At 32.0% G+C, this 22,461-nt stretch overlaps 1 protein-coding gene across 9 annotated transcripts in view; it reads right to left on the minus strand.

The window, feature by feature from the left end:
* Positions 1 to 1,499: 1,499 nt before the first annotated feature.
* The window catches only part of LOC107448785 (multiple PDZ domain protein), a 646,665-nt gene continuing 625,703 nt past the window's right edge, over positions 1,500 to 22,461 (minus strand). For 5 of the 9 annotated variants that reach the window (XM_071183400.1, XM_071183401.1, XM_071183402.1 and 2 more), the window contains 6 exons: positions 21,076 to 21,368; positions 17,719 to 17,802; positions 16,133 to 16,357; positions 13,461 to 13,577; positions 13,273 to 13,379; positions 1,500 to 3,015 (listed from right to left, as the gene is read on the minus strand). In XM_071183400.1, the coding sequence (XP_071039501.1) occupies positions 2,745 to 3,015; positions 13,273 to 13,379; positions 13,461 to 13,577; positions 16,133 to 16,357; positions 17,719 to 17,802; positions 21,076 to 21,368 (1,097 nt within the window). In that variant the 3' untranslated portion in view covers positions 1,500 to 2,744. The other 4 variants (XM_071183406.1, XM_071183403.1, XM_071183404.1 and 1 more) reach the window with 4 other exon arrangements.

A 22,461-nucleotide genomic window follows, 5' to 3' on the forward strand; every position in this document is an offset into this window, starting at 1 on the left:
TTTTTTATCAAATGGAATTTAACAATATCCTTCTTTTTACAGTAAACTTTGAAGTGTACCGACGATATTTTGAAAAGAACGGATATATCAACAGGCATACACATCATTAGCATATAAATATTTGAAAAGGTCATTATTTAAATGCATTATTTATCATAACCATATCTAAAATTATTATATTTAACAACTTATTTATTTAAAAATAATGACTCTATTATTTTCACTACTTTGGAAACGTGTTGTACAATAACTAGTCAGGTTTAGAGCTTTTAATTCAAGAAGGAATAAAAGACCCAAGTTGATAGTTAAATAAATAAAATATCAAAACAAAATTTTAAATTTTAATGAATGTTATTTCTTTATCTTTCAACTTTATTTGAATTTAAAGTAATAATCATAAATTGTAATGCTATATAAAGTAAATAATTAAATGATCAATAATATGATAAGAAAACAAAACCTTGTATTGTAATAAGTATTATCTCAGTTAATTTTCAACTTTTTGTAATTTTAAAGTAACTATCATAAAATGTAGGGGTAAAAAAAATTATAAAATATTTGTTATTTAAAACGATCAATAATAAAAAAACTTAATTTTGATAAAAGCTGTTTTATTTAATCTGTTAACAAATTTAAAGCATTTTAGCTGCATTATAAAATAAATAATTAAACGTTTTATATTCATAATGATTAGTTAATTAAACAACAATAAATTGTGTAGCAATAGACATTTTCTTCCCAGTTATAACTATAAAAATGTTAACGTTAAATTTCAGTAACCAATAGCTTTTAAAATAATAAACTTACTAAGTTAAACTTACCACATTTGGAAATTAACTTTGTTGATGTAAAAATTACAAGAACGAAGCCCTGATTTTAAAGGTTAGATACAAACACACATTTTTAAAGAAACAAATAGCAAATCAATGATATTCTGAAAATACAAGTTTCAAAAAAAAAAATATATATATATATTCTGAAAACACAAATTTTACAAATGTTCAAACACTAAACTCACACAAAAAATGATAAAACATAAAAAAAATAATACACTCAAATGGCACTAATTAAGACTGTAAATAGACTAAAATTTGACAGTCTACATTTCTACAAACTTTTATAACTAGAATACATTCAAAAATTTATTATTTGGTATCATAAAATTCAATGACTTCACATAAAACTTAACTTAATATCAATAAAGTATTAATAGGTGATTTGGTCAAAGGACAGGAATGCTTGCAATTTTAACAACTGAAATTGCACATGAATATTAATAACTCATAACAGTTAATAAGTAACAGATGCTAAAGTTTTTGAACTCTTACAACAATTTTAAAGGTCATTTATTAAACAAAATTGCAAACAGACATAACGTTTTTTTTTTTTTAAATTTTAACCAAATATTTGATTTAGCAATCAGATATTTTTAATGAATTTAATAAATAAATTAGTACATTTAAATAATTAATAGAGTTGAAAATTTTTTTTATTTAAAGTTTGAATTTAAAATTTTGTTTATAAGAAAATGTATGCCAGGAGAAAAAAAAACTGTCAATTTACAATTTCTTTTTAAATAAGAACATTTAGAAAAAAATGAACGTTAATGTAAATGAAAGTGTGCTGATGACTAAGATCAATCCCGCTAAGATGAAAATAAATAAAATAAAACCAGTTTTACTGCTGAAAGGAACTTTTAAAGCGATTATTAGAAGCATATTTCCGATTCATTTGACAATCAAACCAGTTTTAGAGAATTTAATCATGCCTTTATGATGATTGATATTTCTGATTCATCAGATAAAAATTTTATTTTTTAATTTAAATAATAATTTGCGATTTCAAATGCATTTTTTTACTTTATTTTTTATAAAAATTTACTTTATTTTCTTTTAAAATTTTTTTAAATATTAAGGAAGGGAATTATGGAAAACCCTATTCATTAATTTATAAATAAAGGCTCTTCGAGAAAAATGGATTCAGTTTTTGAATAATGATTTACGAAACTTTTCTAGAACTCAAAAGTTTAGTCAACTCAGAATATTTCATGATCTTTATCAATACAGTAGTTAGTTGTACGGACACCCCGGCATACAGAACATTTTATGACAAATAAAGGAATAATATAGCCTAGAAACTAACACATATAAATATTTAAACTATAAATGAACCAAATTAATAATCTACATAAGTGTCAACAATTAAGGCAATAAGTTTTAAAACGAAGAAACGGTTTATGGATAAAGCTTACGATTTACAATTTCATCCGAAAAAAGAATAAAAGTGGAAACAACTCTTCAGCAATATTCTTCTAATGGATGCAAGAATATTGTTTAACAAATTTGCTTCACTAGCTTTGATTATGATTTAACTTCTTTTCTCAATGCAAACTGATGGGAACAAAAAAGGCACAATATCATGATACAACATGAAAAAGTCTTTGCGGTTCTCAAGCACAAATCACTGTGATTGTACCTGAGATTAAAAAATATTTGAGCCATCTCAAAAGTTTCAATCATTTCTCTCTGATTGTTAAATGAATGTACATTTTATGTAAAACGGAACCTCAGTTCAGAAGATTCTTCGGGTTGAAGACAGCTGCCACGGTTGCAGTTAATTTTGAGGTTGTGCAGGTATATAGAATATTTATTTTCTAACAAGAAAAAGCACCAGTCTTTTCGTTATATCTCCTCATTTCTCACTTGTTTAATAGGAATGTACAAACACACCGCCGACATTTGCAACTAGGATAGTACTGAAAGCACGACGCTTCCAGTGACTTTCTTCAGGATTTCGACTGCTTCCTCGTGGGATAGGCCTTCCAGGCTGCGGTCGTTGACACTTAGAATCTGATCACCTCGCTTCAGACGACCATCCTTGGCCGCAGCACCGTTGTCGAACACTTTTTTCACGTAAATCGGAAGATCCCCGTGGGGGCTGCCATATCCTCCGACGATGCTGAAGCCTAAGCCAGCAGATCCTCGCTCCAGAGAAATGGTTTTGAATTCAGCTGGGCTGTTGGAATAAACAAGGTTTTACATATGCATTTACCTCATAAAAATTACATGTTTAATACAGGTCAAACTTGAAGAATGGCCCGACTCTTACTTATTAAAGTTAGTTCCCCTTTATATTCATACAAATTCATTAAAATTAGTACAGCCTATTTCGACTGTCAAACACCACAAATCAGACAAGGCAGTCTTAAAATGAACAAAGGTGGAGTAGGGCTACTATTCAAATGAAGGCTCTCATATAATACTTATACATAAAATACTTGTTTTCTGGTGAGACCATCACTATACTAAAAATAGAATTATCCAGTGACGAACAAGGTTTTTCCAGTTTTTGTATTATTCATGTTTTGAGTGTGTAATTCATATTAGATACAACAACAAAAGCAGAACAATCTTATATATCTCGCGCATTCTAGTTGAGCTGTTCTGTAGCATTAGATGACAGGAAATTTTTTAATCATTAAATGGTTCTATCAATATATATCGTTACACCACATCGATCTTCACAACACCTGTTTTTGTCCCAAAGGAACATGATCTGTGAGAACTGTACCGTTTAACTTTTTACCCGTTCCTGTGATATTTCCTTCGTTTTGGAGTTCATACAGTAGTGTCAGCCTCATAGGAACTTTTTTAATAAACACTAATTTCATTTTAAACTCAGATAGAGTACTTAACTGAATCAAGATGCGTGAAATGGATGTATTGTAGAAAAAAAAAATAGTCATACATGCTTTAAAACTGACATGTTTATTCGTATTAAAATTGATTTAAAATTATTCAACGGCCTCGGCGGATAGTTTAAACCCATTTAACATCTTTTCAGTTACTTAAAAATAAAACGCAATAGCAATAATCATCATTAAATGATTAAAATCAATATACTTTAACTGAGCCGCGATGGCTCTGGCGATAGAGCATTCGCCTACCAATGCGGCGAACCAGGTTCGAATCCCAGTCGATACGAATTCCGCATCCGGCTTGCACCGACCACAGTGCTGACACGAAATATCCTCAGTGGGAGACGGATCATGGGTTAGTCCCCTTGCCGTAAGGCTAACCGTGGGAGGTTCTCGTGGTCTTCCTCTCCATGTAAAGCAAATGCGGGTTAGCTCCATCAAAAAGTCCTCTACGAAGGCAAACTTCTCCCAATACTCGATCCAGGACATCCCTTGTCTTCTGGATTGGGTTCAAAATTACAAGGCTACGGAGTTGAATATTAGTAGTCGTAAACCCATAAAATTGGGTCGGCTGTTCAACAACGGTTATTAAAAAGATATACTTTAACTGAACCGTGATGGCTCAGGAGATAGAGCGTTCTAATTCCAATGAGGTGAACCGGGTTCGAATCCCAGCGATGACTGGTCGATAAGAATTCCGCATCCGGCTTGCACCGACCACAGTGCTGACGTGAAATATCCTCAGTGGAAGACGGATCATGGGTTAGAGTCCCCTTGCCGTCAGGATAACCGTGGGAGGTTCTCGTGGTCTTACTCTCCATGTAACGCAAATGCGGGTTAGTTCCATCAAAAAGTTCTCCACGAAGGCAAATTTCACCCAATACTTGATCCAGGAGTTTCCTTGTCTTCTGGCTGAGGTTCAAAATTACAAGGCTACCTACCGCGTTGAACATTTGTAGTCGTTACCCCAAACATTGGGTTGGCTGTTGAACGACGGTTATAATATAAAATAAAATATACTTTAACTATATATAAATAATTAATGTTATTATAATTTAAGTTTGTATGCAGTACAAGTTTGTATACCTCGATTTTTCGGGATAAGAATTATTAAAAAAAGGTAATGAAACATGGTTTTTAAGCAAAATCGTACTTAATGGATAACAAAAAGGTGGCGGAAAAATAGCAATCAGGACAACATATTTGAGAGTTTAATAAGTTTTTTTCGTCGAACTGATATCATATCTTTTAGAATAATAATAGAACTAATTTCTTTCATTCAGCAACTAAATGTCACTACAGGTTATAAAAATAATAAGCAAATAATGATATAGAATATCAAATTGTTGTGCATTTGCTGATTTTCTTAAACTTTGATTTTTTTTTATCGTTGTTAATGTTGCACTAAAATTACACTAATGGATTGATAGTGACGGTTTTTAATTAATCATCACTGATGAGCCAAGACAATACTGGTGCATGCGTACATTACCATAATTTAGATTGGAGGATACATGATAATAGTAATTATCCGCCCCGCGGCAGAACGAGGACATTTGTTGTACTTTTATAGCTTTTAAGAGGAAAAAAAATATTATCACAAGAAATGAGATCTGGATATAAATGCAAAATCTAAAAAAAAATACGATCTTGATTAAAAAAAAAAAAAGCTGAATGATTGTTATAGACCAGTGGTTCCTGAACTTTTCTGTCTCGTAGACCCCTTGCCATGTTTTTCGGTATTGGGTAGACCCCCTGCTTACCTGATATTGATTTTTTGTAAATTCATCAACTTCAAATGTATTTTTGACAGCTGGTATAGTTCTACTCACTGTGAAAGATTTAAATTTTTAACTGTAGTGAAATGTAGTGTGAAAAACGTAAGAAAAAAAAACACATGTTAATTCTATAAATTTATTAATTAAATTCAAACTAATTTAATTTAATTATTATGTAAACGGAATAAAATAGTGCACTATAAGATCCGTACTCCGCTACTAATATTATAATTGCGGAAGTAAGTTTGTGTACAAAACCGTAATAGTGTATTGTCGGTCTGTTTATTACGTTTTCACGTAAAAACTAAGCAACTTCCAAACTAAGCAACGTAAAAACTAAGAAATTTCCGTGATCTTTGTGAGCAGATAAAGTTGGAGGTCTAGCTAGCTAAAGAGTTCACACAGGCTAGGCTACAATTTACCGAGGGAAAATACTTTTTTGTTACAAAATAAAACCTTATACGCAGAGAAAATTAAAACGTACGCGGGCGGAGCTGCAGACAAATGCTAGTTAATAATATTTCAGTTTCATACAACAAAAAATAATCCTAGTAACTTAAATTGTAATAAAATTTTTACTTCATAGCTACTTTTGTAAATTATGTAGAACGTAGATAGATATATGTCTTTATATTATAAGGTAGTATAATGTAAGTAAATAGGTACTATCAGTGTATGTTGATTATTCCATTCATGAAATGTCAGAATTAAAAGTCACGACCTGCTTATATGAGATCCACTATCGTTGACCCCCATTTTTATTTCATGGATCCCCAATTTTTGTTCATTTAACATGGATCCCTGGAGGGTCGATATAGACCACTTTGGAAATCACTGATATAGACAATGATTTTCGCCAATGAAAATCATTGCAAGAAAAATAGGGATGAAAAATCGGAAATTTCAAAAAATTCGCGTTGAAGCTAGTTTTGGACACTTTTGCACAGTTAAAACTAAGAACTGTGTCCCTAAACTATTAACATGAAAAAATCAACTGCACGTAAGTAACGTCAGTAATTTTTAAAAAAAATATTTTAGAATCTTTAGACCCAAATACGACGTTGCATTACACATAGATAAAAATAAATAATGTTTTGTAAATCGAGCCAACTTTTGTAGGGCGTTAAAAAAAGATATTTGGCGACTAAATCCAACAAGAGAATGCACAGTTGTTTTCTCCAATTAGGAGATAATTGTCGCCTCTATTGTTTCGTTCAGTAACTTGCCAGGGTGCCAAAAATATTTTAAAAGCCTAGAAAAGTTCTACAGGTTTACAATAACAAATAAATGATAAGTAAAATTATAATTAAATTGCATTATTCCGGTTTCAACTAATTGAAAAGTTTTAATTGTTTTTCAACAGTTTATCTTCGACTAGTTTGAACTCACTAATTTTTTAAATAAATGTATTTTTCAAAACCAGCAATTTTTTTATAAGTAAACTGGGAATTGATACTGATGCAGTCTTTAAAATACTTGATAAAACATAATTATCTGCTGTTTAATTTTAAACAATGGCTAGTTCTAAACCAATGAAAAAATTCCATTTATGGAACGTCTCCTTTGAATAATCCAATTGACATTTTTGAGCGAATTTCAAAATCGTGGGTGAAAATTGCCCCTTTTACCCACTGTCCAAACTTCAGGATGCTAGCACAAATAATTCTGGAGTATACCTCCAGATACATAAACTCTTCATTCTCATAATTAGATAACAATCTTTGAATCCCTATTCAATCTCCGTAATCCTTCCTTAGTGGTTGCATACGTCATAAAAGGTACGCATTGTTCTAATTTCATCTTTCCAGCTTCAGTAGTTTAGGTTTTGCGATGATGAATCAGTCAGTAATCAGTAAGTCAGGAGAAGCCTTTTAATATGCATAGACAACTTCGAAAATTTTATATTATTTAAACACATGTATGTTAATTATATGCACTTCAAAGTTAGAATAATACTGCCGCGTAATTGAAAAAAAAAAAAAAAAGCTACGTAAGTGCTTCATGATAGATTTTGAGAAAAACAGATTGACAACTATTTTTATTTATTACAATATTAAAATAAAATTTAAAACAAAATTTATTTTTGGAAATTTTTATTTTTGCGGAGTAAGTAGCTTATTACATGATAATGCCAACTATATAAAAATATAGTTAATAACAGTTCAAAAAGGCAAAAAAAAAAAAATATATATATATGTATTTATAATACATAACATTGTTTGATTTAAAAAAAAGAAAGAAAACCGTTCAAAATAAATGCTTTAAAATATATACAGTAATATTGGGAGTCCAGTAATCGGGAATAGTAGATATTTTTAGAAACCTGGTAAAAAATGAAGTTGAAAACGAATAAACGTAAGGAATCAAAAATTAATAATACAGCGAGGATTAGAAAATCTAACGAGTCACCAATTGTTAACGAAGGTCGGGGGTAAAAAAAAAAAAAAACCGTTTGATTGCCTGATGAAACATGAAGTTTTCTTTTTAACAATTATCGTGAAGCTTTTCCGGTTTCCTCCAGCAATCAAACAGGCTTTGATGTTTTAGTATCAAATTTCAGTGTAGTGATATAAAACAGCTTTCACTTTCTGAAAAGGATTCCAAAAATACAAATTAAGGGCGGTTATTAGGGGACACCCTGCATATTAATTACTAATGGATCTTTCTAACGTCATCACTACGTAATCTAAGTAAAACAGCAAATACACAATGAAGGCGGACAGAAATGACAATATGGATTTCCTGGTGAAATTTAACGGTTATCTCAATTTTTAAAAGAGAAATAAATTTACACTCAAAACTAACCGACATTGATAAACCAGTTTCAACAAAAATAAGATATAACCTTGAATAACCTATGATCGGATTTTCACTTACGAAAAACCAATCACAATGGTTTGACTCATATATGTTAACTAATAATTAAGTTGTATAATTCTTGGCCATAGATGGTGCCACTGGAAAACAAGTACAATCGCACCTCTTACCTTAATGGACTACGACAACAACAACAATAATTAAGTCGTGGAATAAGGCGCAAAAACGTACTTTCTCTGAATACACATACCTTTTGTGACAAATTTGAATTTTTAATAATTGAAATTGATATGTGGAGGGGGGGGGTAGCACAGCCTCAAAAATATGGTTCCAATAATTCAGTCAGGAGAACGGTCGACATTTTATACCCCTTAATGTTAATTCAATTTGAGCGTATTTAAAAACTATGAAAAAATTAATCACTTATGAGAAATAATTAAATAATAAAAAAAATTTCGAAAATTATTTTTTCATTAAATAATTAAACGAATTTTAAAATTGCGAGTAAAAGTTTTTTCGATTCACCACTAGATTTTGAACAAGACATGGATTTTATTTGAAATACACATAAAAAAATTAAATTAACGCAAACTTTCGACCGTTTTCTCCGTAAAATAATTGGACCGTATTTTCCAGATTGCGGTTACCCCCACTGTTTTGAGGAATCCGCCAAAAGCATAGTGTGTTTATTCAAGGAAGGTACGGTTTTGCGTCTGATTTCGTAATTTAGTTAGCAGTTAGCACTAATTAGCATATTTGAGGTTAGCCTTTTAATCCCTAACGATTGGTTTTGAGTACGTAAAAATACAATTATTAGAACAAAAATTATTCAGGGTGATAATCCTTTGTTTGGTTCACTCAAAATTTTATTAAATTAAGTTTGCTTTGATAAATCTTAAACCAAAGTTAACATTAATTTTTGTTTAACTAAATAACTAGTTTATTCATAATTGCCTTTATGAATTCGTTCATTTAAAAAATTTCCATCTACTTAATTCATTAAATTTAATGTCACCTGAAAATAAGAGGTATTGTTCATTAATTTCAATAGTTCCGTTTATTATCTTAAAGCATAAATGTAATTGGGTGATTTGTAGGTCAGCTGTAAATCAAAAAATTATTTTATTTCGTTTCTTAATTAAAAGCAACAGGTAAAAGTTACAAAATACATGTTCCTGATTTTAAAATCTTATAATTTATAAATCTGAAAACATTACTATTTCTTTTATTAAAAAATGTATACAGATACGAAATACAATCTGCTTCAAATACAGTTTTCTTATCATAATTCATAAAATAAATAAATTAATTAATAAAATAAAATAAACAAATAAATAAAGTAAAATAAACAAATAAATAAAATAAATAAATAAGGGATAAAAAAAGATCCAAGTTTCAGAAAGAAACAAACAACTTAAAATAAATAAATAGTAAAATAACAAATATAATAAAATAAATATTTCCCACGAAATAAAATAGAGCAAAAAGTTAGGTATGCATTGCTCAAAACCAAGGAAACATATACAATTGAAAATCTAGTAAATTTTCAATGCAATTCATAGGCATGCATTTAGTTCAAGGAACAGTGCTTAGAAAAGAAATAATAATAATTTTTTAAAATATAAAGTGCATAAAAACCATAATTGAAAAACAAATGAAATTGAAATAAATAATAAAAACTGAAGATCTTTAAGTCTGGATACATTGTTATAGTTCATAAACATACCTTCAGTTCCTTTCTCTATGGAATGCATGAGGAAAAATCTCTTTTAAATGTATTGGAATGTTTTCTGAGCTATTAATGCAGATCGCAATAAGCTAAAAAGTGCATAACTTAGTGACAAACACACACAAAACAATACTAAGAAAGACAAAAATGAATCACTTTTGTTCTGAGGATAAGTTGAAGCCGATTGACACTTAGAAACCAACGTTGAAAAAAGAAACAACGTTTCAGTTAAAGATACAAAATATCGCTTCTAGACAAGAATTTTAGCGATGAGTGATTAAATCGTAGAGATTAGAAATGAATCTGTATCAGTTGTATTTCTAATATTTCGTATTAAAGGTTCTTAGTACTTTGAATGAATCATGAAATTAACGAGTAAATTTTTTGTAAATTCATTTCCAAAATATCTGCATTGAAACATTTGTATCAGTTTTGAATTTGATATTTTGTATTTAAAACAAAGGTACATAGTACTTTGAATGAATCATGAAATTAAAGAGTACATTTTGTAAAAATTCATTTCCGAAATATCTGTATCAGTCCTGGATTTGATATCTTGTACATGCAACTTTAAAAAATCATGGAATTCACAAGTACATTTTGTATAAACTTATTAAAAAAAATATTTGTATCAAAAGATTTGTACCAGTCTCGAATTTGAAAATTTGTATTCGCAATTGAAAGGTTTTGAGTATTTTGAGTTGTAGTTCTGTTGTTGTTGTAGTTCATTTACGCCGCACGAAAGCTGCACAACAATGGGCTATTGGCAACGGTCTGAGAAACATCCCTGAGGATGATCCGAAGAAATGCCATCACAATTTTGATCCTCTGCAGAGGGGATAGTACCCTCGCTTCGGTAGCCCGACAACCTGCGTGCGAAGTCGAGCACTTTACAGTAGAACAGTTTAAGGAGGACCAATACCGCATACCCTCGGTCCCTAGGCAGACTGATCCAAGTGGTCACCCACCAGCACACTGACCGCAGTCAGTGATGCTTGACTTCGGTAATCTGATGGGAACCGTGTCTTAATGATCAGCTATGTAGATTACAGCTTTCTTAATTTCAAAAATAGTAAAATCTGTGGCCCGCCAAATGTGTAGAAAGAACATCTTATTTAGGTGTTCTATTAAAGTTATATCAAAGAAATGCAGAATATCTTTCAGTATGTAGATAGAACATCTTATTTAGATATTCTATTAAAGTTGTATTGAATAAAGGCAGACTATCTTTCAGTAAGTAGAAAGAACATCTAATACTTATCCTCAGATCAAAGTAAAATTGAAGGGAGATAAATAAAAGAAAAAGCACATTAGTATAGACACATAGTGAACATGCAAGTGAAGAAGACTGCAACTTAAAGAAGAAGAAATTTGGCACCATAGGGGGACAGAATTTTAAAGAATGTTGTTAAAATTACCTAAGCATTTGTATGCTCTCATGATGATTTAACATGGCTGGAAAATATAAGATAGTCAGACACAAAAATAGAATTTCTCGCTTCCATACCAATCCAATCGAATATTTACTCAATTACTATTACTCAATTGAATGAGCACAGTGAACGAATTTCATTTCAGTTGTGTATTTTCCATAATTGAATGAGCGCAGTGAACGAATTTCATTTCAGTTGTGTATTTTCCATAATTGAATGAGCACAGCGAACGAATTTTATTTCAGCTGTGTATTTACCATAATGAAATTTACTTTTCTTTATTTATTTTATTTTTAATTCCACTTATTTTTAGCGTCAAAATACCGAGCGTAAATTGTTTATTTTTAAACAATTTAAGTTAAAGAATTGGTCAAATAGTTTTTGTAAAATTAAAATTTAAATTAATATTTAAGAAATGCATTTCCGATCAATTTAATAAAAGTAATGGGACCATAATTTCCAGATTGGAGCTATCCTGCACATTTTAAAGGTCAAGAATAAGAATACGTCAAAAAATGTATATGTTTATTTAGAAAAAATACGTTTTTGTGTCTGATTTTGTAACTTAAATTATCGTCTGCACTAATTAATTAGCATACTTAAGGTTTAATCCTCGAAGCAATAAGATTGTATCTTAGAAAGTTAAAATCTGATCACTAGATCAAAAGTTGTTCAGGTGTTCCATTAGAAAATCGTAATAAGTGGAATTCTTTTTTGTTAATTTAATAAGTTTCATTTTTTTGGAAGTAATTATAAAGCACACATTTTCCTTTTCTTTTTTTTTTTAAAAAAAAGTTTGATTATTCCTTAATTAAACATTAAAAAAGCATTAGAATTTTTTTCTGAATTTCTTTAAAAATTTAGTGTTATAGAGAAAGTTTTAATTCATTCTAAGGCCTAATATTTATAGAGAATATAAAATAAACTGCTTTTTGAAATAAAACAATTACTGCTGCATTTTTGGTTTTTCTAAAAATAATGTAAGTTGTATTGTTCTAATTACAGGCTGAAGCTTTTTTAATTAATATAAAATTAGATAAATGCTGAAAATTTCCAAACGGTTTAAATAGAATTATTCAAATTAAAATAATTTACCGATATTTTAAAAACAGTTCATGATAGCAAATGTTTTAAAAACTAGTTTTAGGAGCACTTGACCTAATAACTGAAACAATGAAATTTTAATGATTAGAATGAATTTTGAACATATGAGATATAATTTTTCCAAGGGGTCATGTATCCAATTAAAACTAATCAAAATGATGCGATATCTGCTGAACTTCATTGGAAGTATCAGGCGTAAATAAAATAAAGATATGAGGATAATTCAATAAATAAAAGATATGAGGATAATTCAACTTTAAAGACTTTTTTCATAAAACAATACAAATAGTTAATTAACTGAAATCCTGTGTCATTTTATTAAACAAATAATAAAGAGTTTCAAACAATAATATTAGTAATTAAAAAGCATGTAATTAAAAACAACTGCCTCAACTAAAAAATTTAAGATTTGTACATTTTCAGAGAATTTTCATATTTCTCAGAAATTTAAATTGCTTATTTTCTAAAAGTATGGGCCATCCAAAAAATTTCTAAGACATACAATTGGATTGAAAAGAAAATAATGGCATACAACTTGACAGTTATTGAAAAATAATAAAATATATAATTTAAAAAGTAATTTAATACATGGAATAAACAACAGATAATAAATTTAGTGCATGAATGAAAATAAAAATATGATTTTAAATAATAAAACAGTACAAATTTGTGTTCTATTTGTAAATTTTAAGTAAGAACTATAATAATACTTACGTGTCCATGTTTTCCTTTATTTTAGGAGTCGTTGTTAAACAAGAAGTGCTTCTTCTAGAACCTGCTTTTAGACGACCAATTTTCATGTGAATTCTTCCCATTGTAGTCTGAAACAAATTGTTTTATTAGTGGTACTTTCATAAACTTTAAAACTCAATTCAGTTTATGAAGTATATTTTATTTATTACTTTCAGAACTGCAGCTGCATGCTCTTGTGTAGCAGTTTTTAAATCTTGACCATTTACTTCTAAAATTTGATCTCCTTGTATTAATCGACCATCAGCTTCAGCTATGCCTCCTTTGACCTGTTAAAACATTAAATTGCTATATGATTCCAATAAGATTTTTTTAAACATGAAATAAACAGGAAATCTGTCAGTAATTTTAAACTTAAAAAAAGTTTTTCAAACTCTTTGCACAAAGTTTTTGCAAAGAACTCTTTGCAAGCTCTCAAACTCTTTGAAACTCTTTGCAAGCTTGCACAAAGGTCCAAGAAAGATTTTAATCAATTAATCAATTCAAATTCAATGAAATTCGTTCATTGTAAAACTGAAATGATCAATATTAAAGAATGCATTTGGACTGTTTTAGATATTGTTTAAATATTATGCAATTGTTTCGAGTTTTTTGAACTTCAAGGAAGCTTTTAAATGGCATTAAAGAATGCATTTTGATTCTTTAAATTTTGTGCAATTATTTGAAGGTTCTTTAAAATCTAAGAAAGCTTTTAAACTGTATAAAAGAAAGCATTTTGATTGCGTTAGCTATTATTTAAATATTGTGCGATTGTAAGGAGTTTCTTGAAGTTCAAGGAAGCTTTTAAATGACATTACAGAGTGCATTTTGATTCTTTAAATTTTGTGCAATTATTTTATGTTTCCTTAGATCTAAAAAAGCTTCTAAACTGTATGAAAGAAAGCGTTTTGATTGCATTAGCTATTATTTAGATATTGTGCAATTCTAAGGAGTCTCTTGAAATTCAAGGAAGATTTTAAATGGTATTAGAGAATGGATTTTGATTCTTTAAATTTTGTGCAATTATTTGAAGGTTCTTTAAAATCTAAGAAAGCTTTTAAATTGCATTAACAAATGCATTTTGATTGTATTATGCATTGTTTAAATTTTGTGCAATTGTTTAAAGTTGCTTCAATATCCAAGAAAGCTTTAAAATTGTATTAAAGAAAGCATTTTGGATTTAACATTTATTTTTAAAATTTTGTGAAATTCTTAGAAGTTTCTTCAGATTTTCTGAACGAGATGATTGAACTAGTTGTTTGAATTATTAATACAATTGTCTGAGCATTTTAAGAATAATTCAGGTAAAATATAGCTAATTTGTTTGAATTTTGCGAATTTGTTGGAAGATTATTCTGCAGAATGATTCTCACTGGACATATTTATTTACTCAACTTATTGTTTCAATTGATGGCGATTCTTACAAACTCCGCAAAATAATTTACTCATGTATGAGATATCTAACTTGGTCTGTTTTATTATTAAAATTTTTAGCGATTATTAGATTACTCTGAAAAATAATTTCTGCTTTACTGCTTACCGTTTAATCCAGAAGTTTAATAATGTCTAAAGAATACTTGTTCCACAAATGCATGCTCTAGTTTTTTAACTTACAAACTGCAGTTTAATTACAACTCAACCTATTTGATTTAGATTTTTATAAGTGAAATTTTTTTTTGTGGATTACAGTAAATTCAGAAAAAATATCTAAAATTTTTTTGCTTTATTTAAAATTGTATCAGTTGTTGTTGTTGTAGTTCATTTGCGTCGCACTAGAGCTGCACAATGGGCTATTGGCGATGGTCTGGGGCACATCGCAGAGGATGATCCGAAGACATGCCATTACAATTTCGATCCTCTGCAGAGGGGATGGCTCCCCCGCTTCGGTAGCCCGACGACCTGCACGCGAAGTCGAGCTCTTAATATTTTTTTATAACTGTCGTTGAACAGCCGACCCAATTTTTTGGGTTTACGACTACTAATGTTCAACTCCACAGCCTTGTAATTTTGAACCATTCTAGAAGACAAGGGAAGGGAACTCCTGGATCAGTACCCTTAGAGGTATTGATTTGTTATGGGAACATGGAGGACTTTGTGACACGACAGAATTAGCGTGCACCAGTCACCATTTACTACCCGGAAAGTCTTCGGCTGGCAGGGATCGAACTCACGACCTATTGGACATAAGGCCAGTGCCCTACCAACAAGACTATCAATTAAAAAGTTTATCTAAAATCTTAATTTTTTTTCTTCCGGAAATAAATATTTTTTCGTCGAGGAAGAATAAAAATGGAATTATGATATATAAAATGGACCAATAAATAAAACAGGATAAAAATTTGAAAATTAAATTATTCTTGAGATCCTTTTATAGCATTAAAACTACAAAAGCTGAGACAAAATTAGCAAGATTACAGCTCTATGTATACCCCTGTTCAAAACAAATCACGTCATGAATTCAGACATGTAAACTTTGAAATAGGATTTCGTTTTCAATATTTCTTGTCGTATAGTATTAGTAGAGTTCAATTTAATATTTAAAAGAAACCGTGGCTAAAACAATTATATATATATTTGTAAAAGATGCTCTAAACGGTGAAAAAAGCCAAGTTAGTGGCTTGTTCCTGTGTATTACTCTGTGCAGCTTTATATCTGTGTGCCTGTATCTGTTTTGTTTGTATCGATGCATTTATTCCTTTGAATGATTTTCATAACCGCTTCTTTAAAAAATCTTTTAAAGTTATGTTCATTTTTTAAAGAACCATTTTTAGGTGTGTGATGCGGCAAATCGTTTTTACACAGGGATCGAAATCGAACAATCTACAAGAAATAATTGTTAACTCACGACTTCTGATATGAATACGCCTGGTCCATTCTTTCGTCCAACAATGCTTAGGCCAAGACCTTTCCCAGACTTCTTGTACAATTCAACGTCCAGCGTCTCGAAGGCCTCTTCATCCTGATTCTGGCTGTCTTCGCGATATACCAGCATCTGAACAACTGTTGGTGTCTGTCTCAGTACAGTGATTGCATGTTCATGAAGGGCATCTCGCAGATCTTCTCCGTTCACCTTCAAAACAGAAATTCTTAATAAAAGAAGAAACAGAAAAATATCCATTACGTTAGTCCCTTGTCGCTCCCGTGAAAATGACGGGGTGGGGTTTCGCCCTCTATTTCTCGCTCCCGTGATATTGACGGGCTGTAGTTTTCAGTAATAACGCGCCAATAAGGATAAAACTTCAATTATAATAAATAAAATTAAATTCATTTCTTTTGCCCGGAAAAAATTGTATTTCTGATTTTACACACCAGATGGCAGTACCAGGATATTTTTAAGGTAATTGTAGATAGTTTATTTTAAAAGTAGATGTCAGCAATAATCAAATACGTAATACAAATACAAAAGCCAAAAAATAGGCACTTTTATGACCGTTTCCTTAAAAATTAACCGATCGTTAAGTGGTTATTTACACGGCTAAATTAGAAGAAAAAAAAATCAAAGTCAAGATCTTAAGATAAAAAAATTTAATTCGACAATTAGTGTTATCTTCAGAAAGAAAAATGACCTAAACAGAAGTAGCGAGACCTTATAATGTATTGACCTTTTATACCTTATAAATTTTAAATTCTTTAAACATAGCAACTGAATTAAACGCTTGTTTCAAAGTAGTAAAAGAGTTAATGAAATTTTTATGCTGAATCCGTCTGAAACCGAAATTTTTTTCTACCTATGAATAAGAGCCACAAATAAAAAACATACATACATGTTTTATACATGACTGAAAAGCTTACATTATCAAGTTTTTTTTAACACTTAGTAAAGTTCTATATGAGCCCCGTTAGTGGCACGGCAGACGTCTAAACGGTATTCTACCTCTTCCCATGTCCTGGCGAGCATGTCTGGGGGGACGGTTGCCACACAATTGACTATTCGTTCCCTGAGATCTTGGTAACCCCAACTCCAGGCTGCATCTTGTCAACGATTTCTTAGGGCTTCGAAGGCATGAAGCTCGGATTCTGTCCACTTTCTCTTGAGACACACTCGGCCTACCCGGCGACTTTTGCTTCAAAACACTTCCTGTTTCCTTAAATGCACTGAACCATTGACGAATGGTTTTGTCAGAAGGCGGGTTAACACCATAGTTACGTCGAAAGTTTCTTTGTACGGTAACTAAAGACTTCGTTTCTATGAGCCAAATAACACATTGAGCCTTTTGTTGCGAAGACGCCATCATTTCAAATTTCGCGACGTCATTTCAAGGTCAACGCCCTGCAGCGCCGCCAACAGTTGATACAAACATCCCAATTTGCTATCTTTTATAGTTAGTGAGATATGAATTTTTAAAACCCCGGAGTTCTTTTATAGACACCCTGTATGTCACCAGTGAGTGTGCAAGTAAAGTATACGACGTAAATAATCATTCAGCTTACCTCTAATATTTGATCCCCGGGCCTTAAACGACCATCCAAAGCAGCAGCTCCATCTGGATAAACTTCGTGTATTATCACTGCTCCCTAAAATATACAAATAATAAATACGTACAAAGATATAGTTATGCAAATAATGTGATAAAATCATGAACAGTTAAATCAAAGAATTAATAAAATAATGATGTAAGAGTAAAATTAGCATATTTCAAGGAGAATTTATTAGGAATATACAGTAGAACCTCTATCCATCGTTTCTCATGGAACAATTCATTGTGAACGATAGATAAGTTGAACCTCTATTCATCGTTTCTCATGGAACAATTCATTGCGAATGATAGATAAGTAGAACCTCTATTTATATTTTTTCATGGAACAATTCATTGTGAACGATAGATAAGTAGAACCTCTATTCATCGTTTCTCATGGAACAATTCATTGTGAATGATAGAAAAGTAGAACCTTTATTCATCGTTTCTCATGGAACAATTCATTGTGGATGATAGATAAAGAAAAACGACGAATGCGGTAGAAAGAAATAATAATGACATGAAAATCTATGAAGTATTATAAGGAGTAATGGACTTGAAAACTAATAAATTAACAAAAGGTTAATGCACTCAACTGCCATTGGGAAGAACTGGGGTTCGATCCCTAGTACCACCTAGTCCAACCCGCTTTAGATCGATGGGTACCAGCTTGTCTGGGAAGTAAAGGTGGCCTGTGTGCAGTGCTGACCACATTATCACAATCATAAAGTTGGCGCCATCTGGCTCAACATGGGAGATTTTCGTGGTTTTCTTCGCCGTGTAACGCTGATGCGGGTTATTTCCATTAGAACGTCTTCCACGAAGGGAAATTTCTTCCCATACTTGATCCAGAAATTCACTTGTCTTCAATATTGGGTTCAAAATTACAAGGCTACGGATTTGAACATTAGTAGTCGTAAGCCCAAAGATTGGATCGGCTGTTTAATGACGGTTAGTTGAACAGCTGACAAAAGTTGGTAACGAAATTGCGGAGTTTTAACCTCCATGACCCCCTGGTTCACAACGGGCTGTTGCGGGAATGCTTTACTTTACTTTCATAAAAGGAGTAAAAAAAAAGCACTTAATGCAGGCCTGGCAGCATGATTTCATACTTGAAATAAGGCAGTTTATCGTTTACTGTGGCAATGGGTCCCACTCGTTCAGCAACGTTGCTTTTTTTATTCCCTGGATGGTTCTCGGAGGGGGGTAGCGAGTTGCAATTGCCCTCCCCAGAGTGTCCCAGACATGCTCTATAGGAGTGAAGTATAGGAGTGATCTGGTTGGCCAATCCGTCCGGCGAATATCCTCACTCTCTAGAAATTCGTCGACCGGAAGTGTGGCCGTGCGTTATCGTCCATTAAAATGAACTCAGGGCCAACCACACCCCTGAAAAAGAGCACATAGGGCTCCCAGACCCCATCCCTATACCTCACACCAGTCGCAGAGCCTCTTTCAAAGACAGTGAGGTGTGTGGCCATCTAACATGATGCCTGCCCAGACCATTGAACCTGCTCCGCCATAATGGTTGATTTCGCCGACATAGGCGGGTAGGTAGCGAGTTCATATGAGCGTACGGCAAGAATCGGTGTTTAGGTTGAACCGAGATTCAGTAGTGAAGAGAACGGTCACCCATTGTTCCATACTCCAATCTCTATGATCTCTGCACCATGCTGAACGGACTCTTCTGTTCGTAGAAGTGAGAGGGACGCAAACAGCAGTTCTTCTTGCAAACAACCCTCTCTCATGAAGTCGTTTGGAAACAGTCATCCTTGATACACGGGTTCCTGTGGCTGCGTACAAGTCACGAGAAAGCTGAGAAGCTGCAGCCCCTCTGTTACGCCTTGCTATAATGATCAAATGGCGATCTTCTCTGGCGTCGTGGCTCTTGCCCAGGCTTTCTCTCGATGGATTCGGTACCCTGGAACTGTTTCTGTAAGTCACACATGAGGCTGGGCGTTAAATTGAACTCTCTAAAAATCTGGATCTGAGATTGGCCTGCTTCTTGCCTCCCCACAATTCGCCACCTCATTCCGTCATCTAAATGTTGGTGGTTACTCATTTTTATTGTTACAATTTGAATTTAACCTATTGCTGCAAAATAACACCAAGAAATTCTCCAATGTGTGCTAGCGAACGAAATGCGTCTTAATTTACGCGCACTTATAAAGCTTGTTCCTCTAATGGCTCCGTTTACATGATTACAATATTGATGTACAAGATTTGCATTTTTGTCTAGAAGCAGTAGTTTTATATTCAGTTCAGTTCTTTTCATGAAATTCGATAAAATATGCCCTTTCTCTTAGTTCATTTCACCAGTATATATATGTAAAAGTTCCTTGTCATTTGTATGGCGGCATTGGAACGTTAAGTATTAAAATTTGAAGAATAGAAAATAATTCAAAAAGAATAGAAAAGAGTTCAGAGTAAACCACGAAGTTTTAAACGCTGAAACATTTCTGGAAAAATATCAAATTGCAAACAAATTATTCCAAGATTACTTCTCCAGTGTGTAATCCTGCAAGTAATTTTGATATTTTGAAACAAAAATTTCAGCATTTGAAACTTTACGGTTTACTCTGGGTTTACATGAACTCATTTTTCTTTGTTCTTCAAATGATTTCTGGAAAAAGTCCTGAAATAAATCGCAAGCTCAACCATCTCTCCCATTGAAAACCTTTCCCATGAACACCGAAGAGCCATTACATTATGACCACCCTCCATCATCTTTAACGATGGGCTCGCCCTGGTTTTGATGGTTTCTCGCCCAGGAAATATGTTTTCATGGGGCACCCATAATCCTCATAGAACAATCCCTGACGTCTGTAAGCTACTTGAACATAGTCGCAGACCAGGTTCACCCATTCATGGCAACAGTTTTTCCTGCGGGGGATGGTGTTTATCAACAGGATAATGCACAATGTCATAAGGGTCGAATCGTTATGGATTAGTTCGAGGAACATTCCAGTGACTTTCAAGTCATGTCCTGGCCCCCAAATTCACCTGACCTTAATCCAATAGAGCACTTGTGGTCCTACTTGGAAAACCAAATTCGTGCTGCCGCGCTACCCCCTCGCAATGTGAGGGAATTACAGGACCAGTTGGTGAGTGCTTGGTACCAGATACCTCAGACTACCTATCAGCACCTTATGGAATCAATGCCACGGCGGGTGCCAGCAGTTTTGAGGGCTAAATGTGGTCCTACATGTTATTAGCAGGGTGGTCATAATGTAATGGCTCTTCGGTGTATGTTCAATACGAAACACACAGAAGTATTTTTTTTTTGAATTATGGTTTTGTCCAAATAACAATTTACAATGGAGTGCATACTCACCAGAGGCGTATCTGATCCACCGACAATGCTGAGTCCTAAGCCAATCTTCTCCTTGGTTATCTCTATTGTTGTCTCCCTGCCTGGCTTGATATCGCATTTTTTGGGATCCGACAGCGGCTCGGTCTCCTCTTGAAAAGACAGAGCATCATTACCATTGGTATCCTCAGTTTTGGCCACAGAATCGATACTCTCGGTTACAGGAAGTGTTTCGGGAGAATTGTGTGTTTGAGATTTAGTTTCTGAGGTATTTGTAGCAAGAAAGGTGGGCTTGGGAGGTGGAAGGGGAGGGTGACCTGAAACAATAAAATATAAGGTTTAAATCAACTTGTTTTTGGTTCGGGTCTGTTTGCTTGTGAATGAAAATTTTACAAATAAAAAAATTTCGATTGCTTTCCGATTGGTTAGAGTACTTGAATTTTGAGAAGCTCTAATTTGAGATAAAATCTTTTCTTTAAAATTAAAAGCACGATATATAACCATTTTATAGCTAACAAATTTTAAAGATTTTACAACAAGCTAGAGTGCTAAAATTAAAACTGAGGTGTGCCTGAAAAAAATAAAAGTTTCTACCATTTTCTCACCGCTACAGGCAAAATTTATCACCAATTGAATTTTCGGCACAGACATAAAATTAAGAAGAAGAAAATAGCAATTTTTTTTAAATAGTTTGCTTTTAAAGAGAACTATAGAGGAGAAAATAGTTTTATTTTTGACAACACTTAAACCAAAAAAAAAAAAAAGAAAGAAAAAGAGATGGGGTTCACTACTAACACCTATCATGGACCAAAATTTCTTCGTCTTTCGAAATGGATGCTCCCATTTTTAGATTTAGGTAAGACAAGAAAAAAAAAAAAAAAAACTTTTTTTTAACCCTCTTTAAAACGTACATTTTAACACATTTAAAAAGAAATGAAAGCACTAAATTTAATAAAAAGATATCTGTATCACTATCTAAGAACTAAAACATTATCACAGAAACAAAGATGTTGCAAAATTAATACTAAACTCAATGAAGGCAGAATTAAAACACAAAGCTATAACTACATAAGCCAAAATGCTCATACTTACTGTGATTGAATTGCCATATGATTTTTTATAATCAGTGGACAGAGGTTGCATGCATAGAGTTGAAAAAGAATGTTACAGTATATAAATCATACAAATATTCATAGAATTAGCTTTTAAAAGTACAAAAAAAATTAAAATTGTTTTTCACAACTTCTATTCAATAAAAAAAAGAATTTCAATTATGAGTGAACGCTTGTTCTATTAAAAAGTTCAAATGAGTTTTCTTTATTGATATATTTGAAAAATATTTTGTTCGTAATTGTTAGATTCAGGTATCGCGTCCAAGAGTTACGATTTCTGTCTTTTACTATTTACTTG

Source organism: Parasteatoda tepidariorum, chromosome 7, assembly GCF_043381705.1.
Source record: "Parasteatoda tepidariorum isolate YZ-2023 chromosome 7, CAS_Ptep_4.0, whole genome shotgun sequence".
Classification (NCBI taxonomy): Eukaryota; Metazoa; Arthropoda; class Arachnida; order Araneae; family Theridiidae; genus Parasteatoda; species Parasteatoda tepidariorum.